General features: G+C 49.8%; 1 protein-coding gene across 1 annotated transcript in view; it reads left to right on the plus strand.

The window, feature by feature from the left end:
* Nucleotides 1-14,170, plus strand: part of LOC112075283 (platelet-derived growth factor subunit A) — a 39,996-nt gene extending 25,826 nt beyond the window's left edge. Inside the window, exons 5-6 of the mRNA XM_024142305.2 lie at nt 8,925-9,048; nt 11,711-14,170. Coding sequence (XP_023998073.2) covers nt 8,925-9,048; nt 11,711-11,724 — 138 coding nt within the window. The 3' untranslated portion in view covers nt 11,725-14,170. The remainder of the gene's footprint in view (nt 1-8,924; nt 9,049-11,710) is intronic.
* The last annotated feature ends 227 nt before the right edge of the window (nt 14,171-14,397 follow it).

The raw sequence follows: 14,397 nt of genomic DNA on the forward strand, positions 1-14,397 counted from the left end.
GGATGAGTAGAGCATGAGCGACAAGCGAGTTAATAGGATTGATAATGGAGCTTGAGGTGGAGATTCTCAGTACTGACCTAAGAGTTGAGCCGGATATGAGAGGGCGGAGAAAGACAGACGGAACGATGACGTAATTCTGTTTAGATTGACGAGGTGACCGATGAGAGGAGATGGAGGAGAGAGAGCAGTGAGAGAGGAGAGAGAGGAGAGAGAGAGAGAGAGAGAGAGAGAGAGAGAGGAGGGAGAGAGAGAGAGAGAGAGAGAGAGAGAGAGAGAGAGAGAGAGAGAGAGAGAGAGAGAGGAGAGAGAGAGAGAGAGAGAGAGAGAGAGAGAGAGAGAGAGAGAGAGAGAGAGCAGAGAGAGAGAGAGAGGGAGAGGAGAGGGAGAGGAGAGGAGGGAGAAGAGAGGATGGAGAGAGAGAGATGGAGAGATTGGTGTGAAGAAATAAAGTGGCTTTTTCTCAGCCCTCCCATTGGTTTCCATTGGCATTCCTGCCTGCGTGCCTATGATAAATGCTCTTCTTGTTTCTTTCTTCACCCACGCCCCTAATCCCCCCTCAGCACCCCTTATAACCCCCCATCCACCCCTAATTCTCCCCTCAGCACCCCTTATAACCCCCCATTCCGCCCCTAATCCCCCTCAGCACCCCTTATAACCCCCCATCCACCCCTAATCTCCCCTCAGCACCCCTTAAACCCCAATCGACCCTATCCCCCCTCAGGCACCCCTATAACCCCATCCGCCCCTAATTCCCCTCAGACCCCTTATAACCCCCATCCACCCCTAATCTCCCCTCAGCACCCCTTATAACCCCCATCCACCCCTAATCTCCCCTCAGCACCCCTTATAACCCCCCATCGCCCCTAATCCCCCCTCACACCCCTTATAACTCCCATCCGCCAATTCCCCTCAGCACCCTTATAACCCCCATCACCCCTAATCTCCCTCAGCACCCCTTATAAACCCCACCACCCTAATCCCCCTCAGCACCCCTTATAACCCCCATCCACCCTAATCTCCCTCAGCACCCCTTATAACCCCCATCCACCCTAATTCCCCTCAGCACCCCTTATAACCCCCCATCCGCCCCTAATCTCCCCTCAGCACCCCTTATACCCCCATCCACCCTAATCCCCCCTCAGCACCCTCTATAACTCCCATCCGCCCCTAATCCCCCTCAGCCCCATTAAACCCCCATCCACCCCTAATCTCCCCCAGCACCCCTATAACCCCCATCCACCCTAACCCCTCAGCCACCCCTTATACCCCCCCATCCACCCTAATCCCCCCTCAGCACCCCTTATAACCCCCCATCCGCCCTAATCCCCCTCAGCACCCCTTATAACCCCCCATCCGCCCCTATCCCCCTCAGCACCCCTTATAACCCCCCATCCCCCTAATCCCCCCTCAGCACCCCTTATAACTCCCATCCGCCCCTAATCCCCCTCACACCCCTTATACCCCCCATCTACCTCATCAATCCCCCTCTTCTCAGAGTTGAAACGTTGGGGATTTGCTGTCTGTTGTCTGTCCATCATTTTCAAAGCCCTGTCATTGAGTTCCTTATGAGGTTCACCCTTTACGGAGGAGGAGGGGAATCTATTCCTTTTTCCATAAAACCAGACTGTCAGACAGATAGAATAGAGAGACCAAGCCCCCTCTATCTCCCTCCTGCTTCTCCTGTCCCGGTTACCGCCTTGTAGCGCACAAATGAGCAGGGTTAGAAGGGGTTGCAGGTTTCCTCTGTATGTCTGGTGTCTGTGTGTCTGGTGTCGGTGTTGGGACTCGGCCACTTCACTTTATCCTGTGACAGATGAATTGCGTACCCCACTCTCCCCTCCTCCTTCCCCCTGCCCTTCTTACTCTCCTCTCCCCTCCTTCACCCCCCCTTCTTACTCTCCCCTCCTCCTTCACCCCTCCCTTCATTACTCTCCCCCCTCTTCACCCCTCCCTTCTTACTTCCCCTCCTCCTTCACCCCTCCCTTCTTACTCTCCCCTCCTCCTTCACCCTCCCTTCTTACTCTCCCCCCTCCTCCTTCACCCCTCCCTTCTTACTCTCTCCCCTCCTCTTCACCCCTCCCTCTTACTCTCTCCCCTCCTCCTTCACCCCTCCCTTCTTACTCTCCCCCCTCTCCTTTACCCCTCCCTCTTACTCTCCCCCTCCTCCTTCACCTCCTCCTTCTTTACTTCTCTCCCCTTCACCCCTCCCTTCTTACTCCCCCCCTCCTCCTTCACCCCTCCCTTCTTACTCTCTCCCCTCCTCCTTCACCCTCCCTTCTACTCTCCCCCCTCCTCCTTCACCCCTCCCTTCTACTCTCTCCCCCTCCCTCACCCCTCCCTTCTTACTCTCTCCCTCCTCCTTCACCCCTCCCTTCTTACTCTCCCCCTCCTCCTTCAACCCTCCCTTCTACTCTCCCCCCTTCCTCCTTCATCCCCTCCCCTTCTTAACTCTCCCCTCCTCCGGTCACCCCTCCCTTCTTACTCTCTCCCCTCCTCCTTCACCCCTCCCTTCTTACTCTCCCCCTCCTCCCCAATCTTATTTATTTTCCTTTATCGCGATGTTGTTCCCATTCCTAACTACCCGTGGTGCACATCCACATCCAAGCCTTGTTTTCCTTGGACCGCCGAGCCCAAACTTTCCTTTCCACGCTCCGGCACTCCCATCGGGGGAAATCCCAATTAACCCAGCCAGGACAATCGGCTTCAGAGCTGGGAGAGGCTGGGATAGAGACTGGAGAGAGAGACTGGAGAGAGAGACTGGGATAGAGACGAGAGAGAGAGACTGGAGAGAGAGACTGGGATAGAGACTGGAGAGATAGACTGGAGAGAGAGACTGGAGAGATAGACTGGAGAGAGAGACTGGAGAGATAGACTGGAGAGAGAGACTGGAGAGAGACTGGGAGAGAAACTGGAATAGAGACTGGAATAGAGACTGGAATAGAGACTGGAATAGAGACTGGAATAGAGACTGGAATAGAGACTGTGATAGAAACTGGAGAGAGACTGGGATAGAGACTGGGATAGATACCTGAGAGAGACTGGGAGAGAGACTGGGAGAGAGACTGGGAGAGAGACTGGGAGACAGGAAAGACTGGAAAAGGAGAGAGTTGAAGAAACCAGGAGAGACTGGGAGAGACTGGGAGAGACTGGGAGAGAGACCAGGAAGAGACCTACCTTTTCTCTTCTATCCCTGAGCTCACTGCATAAACCCTTTAAACCCTCCGTTGCTCTGTCTCTCTGGCCGGATCGGATATCATTCCATAACCTGACCGGGATTCTTTCCCAGGCCCGGCTTTCTGACAGAGTTTAGAGGTTGATGATTTATATATAGAGTGTGTGGGGCCCCTTCGGTTGCACCATGGGGTCTTCTATGGTGTGTCTAGCTGCTGGGATGGTGGGCTCTGAGACGGGACTTGAGTTTTTWTTTTWTTTWTTTTTACTATGAATGTCAATATTTCTGGGGAGTCAGAGAGTGTCATGACAGGACACAGACAGGCTGACATGGTGACAGGGACACAGACAGGCTGACATGGTGACAGGGACACAGACATGCTGACATGGTGACAGGGGGACACAAACAGACTGACATGGTGACAGGGGGACACAAACAGACTGACATGGTGACAGGGGGACACAGACAGACTGACATGGTGACAGGGACAAGACATGCTGACATGGTGACAGGGGGGCACAAACAGACGACATGTGGCTGACAGGGACACAGACATGCTGACATGGTGACAGGGGACACAAACAGACTGAAATGGTGACAGGGACACAGACATGCTGACATGGTGACAGGGACACAACAGACTGACATCGGTGACAGCGGGACACAGACAGACTGACATGGTGACAGGGACACAGACATGCTGACATGGTGACAGGGGACACAAACAGACTGACATGGTGACAGGGGGACACAAACAGACTGAACATAGTGACAGGACACAGACAGGCGACATGGTGACAGGGCGACACAGACAGGCCATTGACATGGTGACATGGACACAGACAGGCTGACATGGTGCAGGGACACGACAGCTGACAATGGTTGACATGGCGGACAGACACGGTAGACATGGTGACAGGGACACAGACAGGCTGACATGGTGGCAGGGACACAAACCAGACTGACATGGTTGACAGGGACACAACAGGCTGACATGGTGACAGGGGGACACAAACAGACTGACATGTGACAGGGACACAGACATTGACATGGTGACAGGGGGACACAAACAGACTGACATGGTGACAGGGACACAAACAGAACTGACACTGTGACAGGGACACAGACAGGCTGACATGGTCACGGACACAGACAGGCTGACATGGTGACAGGGACACAGCGGCTGACATGGTGACAGGGACACAGACAGGCTGACATGGTGACAGGACAAACGGCTGACATGGACAGGGGACACAGACATGCTGACATGGTGACAGGACACAGACATCTCACATGGTGACAAGGGACACAGACAGGCTGACATGGTGACAGGGACAACAGACAGGGCTGACATGGTGACAGACACAGACATGCTGACATGGTGCAAGACAGGGGACACAAACAGAGACACAGACAGGCTGACATGGTGACAGGGACACAGACATAGCTCACATGTGGCAGGGACACAGACATGCTCACATGGATGACAGGGACAGACAGGCACATGGTGAACAGGGACACAGACAGGCTGACATGGTGTGAAAAGGGACACAGACGGCTGACTGGGTGACAGGACACAGACAGCTGAATGGTGAAAGGGACGCAGACAGGCTGACATGGTGACAGGGACACAGACAGGCTGACATGGTGAAAGGGACACAGACAGGCTGACATGGTGACAGGGACACAGACATGCTCACATGTGGCAGGGACACAGACTGGCTGACATGGTGACAGGGACACAGACAGGCTGACATGGTGAAAGGGACACAGACAGGCTGACATGGTGACAGGGACACAAGCAGAGACACAGACATGCTGACATGGTGACAGGGACACAGACATGCTCACATGGTGGCAGGGACACAGACATGCTCACATGTGGCAGGGACACAGACTGGCTGACATGGTGACAGGGGGACACAGACATGCTGACATGGTGACAGGGGGACACAGAGGGGGATGTGGAGGAGGGAGCAGGGCTGTTTGCGTGTTACCCAGTACTGAACTGAACACCCCTCCCCCCTCCTCTCCACCTCCTAATTCCAGTATCAGTCTATTGTTATACTCTGACTCTGGGAATGTGCCTTCGCTGTGTACAAGGAGACAAGGGAAGGGYGGGAGAGAATGAAAAGGAGGAGATGAGAAGTGTAGAGGAAGACAGTGACTAAGCAAGAGAATGCTTGCTGTTGACAAAGTGGGAAGAGCAGAGGGAGAGTACGTAACTTCATTGGTGGAGACATGTTGAAAACCACCCACACACTCAGAGGAGGGAAGGGTTTAGGTGCTGTTCTGCTCTGTGTGTCCTTAACCCTGCTGTGTTGTGTAACAGGCCTACTGCTGACCTCTCTGTCACACATACACACAGCTTTATCCTCTTGTCGATGTGTGTTTGTTTGTGCAATTGTGTGTGCGTGTATCATTTGTCATTAGGCTCCGCCACAGTAGTAACTGTCAGGCACCGCTGACTCTCCTTGTTTCTGATTGGCCGACCCCTGACCCCCTAGACATTCTGGTAACCAACGGCAGCGGAGCTGGGCACAGAGACAGCTGCAGCCCCTGTGAGCATACAGCTCTGATTCCACTGTCACACACACTGGCTAGTGACAGGGAGTGGGTTTCCGTTTGGCTTGTTTTGCTCAGGAAACACTATCGATTAATCAGGCCTATATTAGTCACCAGTGTCCTTGAGGATTAAACAGAACTAGACGGAGTTTAATAGGTTACGTATGAATGAGACTTAATGCTACCCATGATCACGTTCAGTGTGCTGTCCCCCTCCTTTAAAGACTCCCCCCTAAACACACACAACCCACCCCAAAATGACATGGTCCCCGGAATGTACACAAATCTAAAACCTTCCACCTCTGCAAACTTATGCGAAAGACACACAGGTTGAATGAATTCAGTTGTGTAACTCTCCCCCTCCACCCCCTCTTTCTCTCTCTTTCTCTCTCTCCCTCTTCTTTCTCTCACCCATTCCCTCCTCTCTTCCCACCGCTTCTCTCTGCCTTTTAAACCCCATGCTCCTCTCTTCCCCGCTTCTACCTTTCCATCTCCCCTCTCTCCCCTCCCCTCTCCCTCTTCTCTCCCCTTCTCTCTTCGTCTCTCTTTCCTCGTCTCTCCTCGCTCTCTCTCGCCACCCCTACTCAGTTTCTGCTCAGGCCCTTTCACCCTCTGCTTCAGACCGGAGATAAGAGCAAACACACACCGTAATGATCGCCGTCCAGACACCATTGTCCACTGTTACCCACGCATACCTCTCGCTACTTAACTCCTTTTCACTCCCTCTATCCCTGTTTTCTCTTCTATCCCTCTCTTCCCCCTTTTCCTCCTTTCTAAAAGACACTGTTTCAAAGGAAGGATGGTGAATAGTGGATGCTGTGTACACCCTACCCTCTTCCTGGCCACTCTGTGTCCTGCTCAGCCGACGTCTCTGTCTCACCTGGGCTTATGTTTCCGAGACGTTACGTCATTGCAGGCCCAAATTACAAGGTTCTGTAGTATCAGAATGGAATGGTGTATTATTTGGGCTGTGTGACTAATTCACTGGGTAGAGCTTGACTTGGCTGGAGGCCAGAATGGGATTGAGAAAGACTCTCCTTCTCTCCCATCGGTGTGTGTGTGTGTGTGTGTGTCTGTGTGTGTGTGTGTCTGTGTCTGTGTATGTGTGTGTGAGCTGTCCTGACTGCATAACAGCATTGTTCATAACACCAGAAAGCGTGAGGAGATTGCCGGTCAATATCCTGTCCCGTGCCATGACCAGGAAGAGCACAGAAGCCTGATATATTGTTTCCATGTGGCCCAGGCCCAGGGTGTGTTTGTGTACCTGCCCTGGCCTTCAGATCAGAGATCAGAGAGAGGCATCACCTAACGCCATTTTACACATCCACCCATCCACCCAACAGCCCAACAACACCCACTTCACAGGCCCCTTGAAGTGGCTGGGTGGTGGGGAGTCAGTGTTGGGCTTGGTGGAGATATTGAATGGAAGTTTAGGTGGAGGTCTGTGTAAGATCTGGCTGTGTGGGATAGTGTTGGGTTAAGTGCAAGGGTTAGGCTTGGCTACAGTAAATGAGTTGAGATGAGGTAGGGGAGCAGGTCAGACACAGAGGCAGGGGGACTTCTCAATCWACTCTCCCCAGGCCTCCCGAGTGGCGCAGTGGTCTAAGGCACTGCATCGCAGTACTAGCTGTGCCACTAGAGATCCTYGTTAGAGTCCAGGCTCTGTCACAGCCGGCCGCGACCGGGAGACCCATGGGGCAGCGCACAATTGGCCCAGCGTCGTCCGGGTTAGGGGAGGGTTTGCGACTCCTGTGGCGGACCGGGCACAGCGCACGCTGGCACGGTTGCCAGGTGTACGGTGTTTCCTCTGACACATTGGTGTGGTCTGCTTCCGGGTTAAGTAGGCATAGTGTCAAGAAGCAGTGCGGCTTGGTTGGGTCGTGTTTCGGAGGACGCACYGCTCTTGACCTTCGCCTCTCCTGAGTCCATACGGGAGTTGCTGGGATTTTTTATATTTTTTATATTAAATAATACTTTTTTCTAAATTAAAAATAACATCTCTCCCCAGCCAGGGTGAACCTACACTGGGCCTCATGGTGCATGTCACTCCCTCCTCCCTCCCTATCGTTTGAGCCTCTGCCCAATATTGACACACCTGATCACCAGGCTATAGAACGCTGCAGCGGAACCCAATACATCAGCCCCAATTGGATGCTGCTGTCATACATCAAACAGAGAGGGAGATGACAGTGGCTGTGCCTTGGCGTTAGAGAAGGAGAAATGGAGGAGGGAAGATGAAGTGGTCTGGTCTCTTGGTGTTAGAGAAGGAGAAATGGAGGAGGGAGATGACAGTGGCTGTGTCTCTTGGTGTTAGAGAAGGAGAAATGGAGGAGGGATGAGTGGTGGGTGTCTCTTGTGTTAGAGGGAGAATGGAGGAGGGAGATGACTGGTGGCTGTGTCTCTTGGTGTTAGAGAAGGAGAAATGAGGAGGGAGATGACGGTGCTGTGTCTCTTGGTGTTAGAGAAGGAGAAATGGAGGAGGGAGATGTGGTGGTGTGCTCTTGGTGTTAGAGAAGGAGAAATGGAGGAGGGAGATGATGGTGGCTGTGTCTCTTGGTGTTAGAGAAGGAGAAATGGAGGAGGGAGATGACAGTGGCTGTGCCTCTTGGTGTTAGAGAAGGAGAAATGGAGGAGGGAGATGAAGGTGCTGTGTCTCTTGGTGTTAGAGAAGGAGAAATGGAGAGGGAGATGACAGTGGCTGTGTCTCTTGGTGTAGAGAAGAGAAATGGAGGAGGAGATGAAGGTGGCTGTTCTCTTGGTGTTAAGAAGGAGAAATGGAGGAGGAGATGAGTGGCTGTGTCTCTTGGTGTTAGAGAAGGAGAAATGGAGGAGGGAGATGACGTGGCTGTGTCTCTTGGTGTTAGAGAAGGAGAAATGGAGGAGGGAGATGAGGGTGGCTGTGTCTTTGGTGTTAGAGAAGGAGAATGGAGGGGGAGAGGACGGTGGCTGTGTTCTGTGTTAGAGAAGGAGAAATGGGGAGGGAGATGATGTGGCTGTGTCTCTTGGTGTTAGAGAAGGAGAAATGGAGAAGGAGCAGGGCTTTTTCTTTCTGTTCATTCATCCATCTCTTTGATGTTAGCCAATGGAGAAAGAGTGAAAGGTGAATGAAGGGTACAGGAAAAGCCTAAACGAGCCTAAATGGTGTTCTTGTGGTAGTGTTGTTAACCTACTCTCCTCCTTTCTTCAGGTGGCCAAGGTGGAGTATGTGCGGAGGAAACCCAAGCTGAAGGAGGTTCTTGCGAGGTTAGAAGACCACCTGGAGTGTGTGTGCACGTCAACAATCAATCCGAGAGCATTCAGACGCAGAACAGGTAAATAATATTAAGGCCGACCGAATGTACACAACTTTATTGAGGCGTAGTGACCTTCAGAGACTGTTTGGTTGGATGTCTGATCTGAGTCCCGCCCCATTCAGTCATTCTTCCTACGCCTGGTCTCTTTATACTGTGTCTGTCTGGTCTGTCTGTCTGTCTGTCTGCTGTCTGTCTGTCTGTTGCTCTGTCTGTCTGTCTGTCTGTCTGTCTGCTGTTGTCTGTCTGTCTGTCTGTCTGTCGGTCTGTCGTGTCTGTTCTGTCTGTCTGTCTGTCTGTCTTTTGTCTGGTCTGTCTGTCTGTTGTTCTGTTCTGTCTGTGTGTTGCCTGCCTGCCTGCCTGTCTGCCTGTCTGCCTGCTTGCTCTCTGGCTTGCACTGGATGACCTCTTGTATATGCCTGTTGGGAAAACAGACACTCCTGCAAGCTAGACTTCTATTGCCAAACCTGCAAGGCCCCTTGTGTGTGTCTGAGAGAAAGACAGTGTCAGTGTGTGTGAGGGTGTTTGACTGTGTGTGTGTGTGTGTGTGTGTGCATGCGTGTAAAGGGAGGGTGTCCAAAGGCTGCTTGGCTTGGCCGGCAGGTAACAATCCTTTCCCCTTGTTCCAAAGCCTCTGTTGGGAAGAGATAAGAGGAACGATGTGGACTGATAAGTCATCACAACTATTTATAGTGTCATTTCAAATCCTCTTGAATTCTCTCTCTGTCATGGGGTCTTTTTATCTCCTCTGCTTTCTGCTCTTTGTGTTGTAAACCTTGCTGCTTCCCCCTCTTGCTAACCGCTGTCCTTGTCCTCCTATCCTCCCTCCCCAACTTGTGTTTTCAGGCCACCATACTAGGGCTAAAGGTAGAAAAAGGAAACCTAAAAAGCTAAAGCTCAACAAGGATTTATTGGCGACATAATAAACTTGAACACATTATTCCAAAGTCCGGCCGCCGGACCCCCCGGCTCCAACAGGTAGGAGGACTTTAGCTCCAGCATGGCAATCCAACCAATTACCCACCTGCTGGTCACAAGCCCAATCAGGGCAGAGAAAGGGTTGCCAATCAGATCACAATCAACGCCACACCCAATCAGTGTGAGGAGAGGGAGGGCTGAAATGGGCCACGCTCTGTGAATGTCGCTGCATGATTTAGTGTGATTTTTATGCCTGCCTGCGCACTGCATATCCTCTTTGTGTTATGTTTTTCTGCATGTATGAGTTTATGAATGAGTATTTCAACCTCACCTTGTTCACCGACCAGTGTTTGTCCTTCACTCCAGCTGTCTCTGTGTCTCTGTGTGTATCTGATTTCAAGTACCATTCTACATGTCTCTACTTCCCATGCGCTCCTCTGTATTTCATGTCCTTTATCTTTCTCTCTCATCCTCTCTGTCCATTTGTCTGTCTGTCTGTCCAATGTTCTGACTGTCTCTTCTCATCTCTGTCTGTCTGTCCAATGTTCTGACTGTCTCGTCTCTGTCTGTCTGTCTGTCTCTGTCTGTCTGTCTCTCCAATGTTCTGACTGTCTCTTCTCATCTCTGTCTGTCTGTCCAATGTTCTGACTGTCTCGTCTCATCTCTGTCTGTCCAATGGTTTGCTGATTGTTCTCGTCTTGTCTGTCTGTCTGTCTGTTGTCTGTCTGTCTGTCTGTTGTCTGTCTGTCTGTCTGTCTGTCCAATGTTTCTGACTCTCTCGTCTCGTCTTGCCTGTCTGTCTCGTCTCTGTCTGTCTGTTTGTCTGTCTGTCTGTCTGTCCAATGTTCTGACTGTCTCTTCTCATCTCTGTCTGTCTGTCCAATGTTCTGACTGTCTCGTCTCTGTCTGTCTGTCTGTCTCTGTCTGTCTGTCTCTCCAATGTTCTGACTGTCTCTTCTCATCTCTGTCTGTCTGTCCAATGTTCTGACTGTCTCGTCTCATCTCTGTCTGTCTGCTGTCTGTCTGTCTGTCTGTCCAATGTTCTGACTGTCTCTTTCTCATCTCTGTTCGTCTGTCCAATGTTCTGATTGTCTCGTCTCTGTCTGTCTGTCTGTCTGTCTGTCTGTCTGTCTGCTTCTGTCTGTCTGTCTGTCTGTCTGTCTGTCTGTCTGTCTGTCTGTCTTGTCTGTCTGTTCTGTTCCAATGTTTGACTCTCTCGTCTCTGCCTGTCTGTCTCTCATCTCTGTCTGTCTGTCTGTCTGTCTGTCTGTCTGTCTGTCTGTCTGTCTGTCTGTCTGTCTGTCTGTCTGTCTCATGTTGTCTCTGGTCTGTCATCGTCTTTCTGTCTGTCTGTCTGTCTGTCTGTCTGTCTGTCTGTCTGTCTGTCTGTCTGTCTGTCTGTCTGTCTGTCTGTCCAATGTTCTGTCTGTCCGTCTGTCTGTCCAATGTTCTGTCTGTCCAATGTTCCGTCTGTCGTTCCATCCGTCGTTCCGTCCGTCGTTCCGTCCATCCGTCCCGTCCGTCTGTCCCTCTCTCTTTATGACACACGTTCAAATTGAACAAAATGGGGAACGAATATCACCTTTTACCTCTAACATGTTCAAATAATATGGGGATTAATGAAATGCTAATGCTAATGCTAAAGCTAATGGTAATAGTAATTATGAGGGTAATGGTAATGCTAAAGCTAATGGTAATAGAATCATCAGGCTAATGCTAATGAAATGCTAAATGTTAACATCAGCTCTCTCTCTTTTCTCCACAGTGGACATAAGGTGAGACCCCAGCAGCATTAGACTTCAGTGTGGAAGGGGCCAAAGAGAGGATGCTGCCATATTTGGACTGCTGACCTACCCCTTCCCTGATCCCACCCCACACCACCTACCGCCTTTTAAAAACAAAGATTACTGTAAAGAGAAAAAAAGTTAATAAAATGCCAAAGGTGCTTTTTTCTATTACCGTAAAAAGTAATGCAGAAGGTCTCTGCCAAGCGCAGCAGAACCAACCAATCAAACAATGATGCGGATGAGGATGGTGAAGCCGATAAAGAGCTGGGCAGAAAAGAGAGGAGGAGGAGGACAAGATGGATTGTCGTTTGTTGGGTAAACAGGACAATTTGACGATCACAGAGAGAGATCCAGGATGGATCATTGGATTAAGCCTCGATGGGGGATCTGTTGACTGGATCCTAAAAGGACACAGAGAGGGACAATCAATGGACTCTTCGGGATGTGTGGAGGCTTGCATGTTCCTAGCCGTTGGTCTAAGTGACACTTGCCTGGACAGTCAATGACTGACAGAGAGAGAGGGAGAGAGGGAACGAGATGTTGAGAGAAGTTGTAGAGAGGTGTAGAAGGTACTGGTCGTGTTGCTTGTTGTTCCGAAACTCTCTGTACACTGTAGTGGAACTTGTGAACATTCTGGAACTCATAAAATGGTTGCCCATTTTGTCTCTTTTGGATAAAGTGTTGGGAAAAGTGTTTGGAATCATCAGGACCTGTTGTTCCAAGATGGCTTCTCTGCTTCTCTCTCTTGGGTTTCCCTATCTGCTCCTATTGGGATTGTGCCAGTCGCCATATACACTACAGAACGATTCAGAAAGGAAGATTAATTCATTGCTACTAATAAACTATTTATACGTGTGAACGTTTTCATTTCTCTCTCTCTCCCTCCAAGACATTGTTATGTTTTCTGTGACATGTAAGAGTCGGGTTCTGTCTGATCCTCTGGTAGTGAATCTTCATGTCCACATGTTGTTTGTAGTTGTTCATGTAGTTGTTACTCATGTTCAATGTTGCCTTATTATGTGCCAGTATATTATCTGAACAGTCTCAAGTCTAGTTGTATGGGCTGGAAATGGAAGGAAGCGTGGCGAGGAGGAGATGGGAGGACAGAGTCTGTACAAGTACAGGAAGATGCTTTATTTTTGTTAAAAAAATATATTATGCTTACTTATATTCAAGCAGGAAGTATGTTTGTTATTTCTTTGTTTGTTGTGGTTGAATGCTTTTATGTAATCCATGGAAACGATGTAGGAATGGGGGTGAGGACATGTATAAGGCCCCAGCAATGCACCCTGTTTGGTGCTGTAGGGTAGGCTTACATCAGCAGTGCTGTACTCTATTATCTAGAGAGCTGGATAGCGCTAACCTGGTCCCAGATCAGTTTGTGTTGTCCTGCAAACACATATAGTCATTGGCAAGACAGCACAAACCGATCTGAGATCAGTCTGGCTGAGGAAGACTCAATCTGGGGCATCGTTGGACTGTGTCTCTTTAACTCTGTTATCTAGCCAAAAGTTACACCCAGTAACCAGAGCGTCATTATACACAACAGAACACACACGTTCAGCATGTGTGTGTGTGCACATAAATGTGTGTGTGAAACCACTTTTAACCCACATCACACTCCTTTGATAAGATGGTGCCCAGTCCGCCCCACCAGCACACAAGTTGTTCTGAACGAGTACAAAGTCCATCTTGAATGAGAGAGTTGGTGAACAAACCAACATGAATGGTTTCCTAGTTAATCAAGCAGCAGTCTTCCATTGACACGTTAACAACGGAGAAGACTGTTCCACTGTTGATGAGTGAAAGATAGAAAAAGAAGATACCACTGTTTATGGAGAGACTGACACCAAATCTCTAACAACACCCTATTTCCCGAAAAGTGCAGTGCACTACTTTAGACCAGAGCCACTGGCCAAAAGTAGTGCGCTACATAGGGAATAGGTTGTCGTTTGGCACACACTGAATCAATAGAAATACCTGGGCACTTTCCCAAAATGTCTCAGAGTAGGAGTGCTGTTCATCTTATTCCTTCTGATCTAAACAGCTAAACTGATCCAAGATCAGCACTTGATGAAGTCCTGGGTGAGAGGCATGTTGAGAGAAAATAGATGACTGAAGAAGCAACAACAGTGTATCTGCAGCTGCTCGGTGTTGCGGTAACAACATGTTCATCTGCACTATACAGACTTCCAAGGTGATTCCATTGGTGCTATATGTATAAAGGGAATCAGAGGAAGTTTCTCCACCATTTTGCAGTGCATTTCTTCATTCATTGTCAATAGACCAGGGACCACTGCTTACAGTAACTAAAGGAACCACAACAACACAAGCTTTTACCATGTTTTATTTGGGCCTCTATTGGATAAAAACAGCAATGATTATAATTTATATATTTATGTTTTCAATAATAAATGCATTCTGCTTATCAAACTGTACACAGAATGTTGGGTCCTGTTTTTGGTCCTAGTTGGTACAGTGTGATTTGTGCCACGTCTCTGTCTCAGTTGCTGTATAAGAACTGACCAGGTGAAAAAGCCTACTCACTGGGCACAGACTTCAATTTAACATCTATTCCACATTGGTTCAATGTAACTTGATTGAAATGACATGGAAACAACGTTGATTCAACCAGTGTGTGCCCAGTGGAAAATGATATATATAT

Source organism: Salvelinus sp. IW2-2015, unplaced genomic scaffold (assembly GCF_002910315.2).
Source record: "Salvelinus sp. IW2-2015 unplaced genomic scaffold, ASM291031v2 Un_scaffold3061, whole genome shotgun sequence".
NCBI lineage: Eukaryota > Metazoa > Chordata > Actinopteri > Salmoniformes > Salmonidae > Salvelinus > Salvelinus sp. IW2-2015.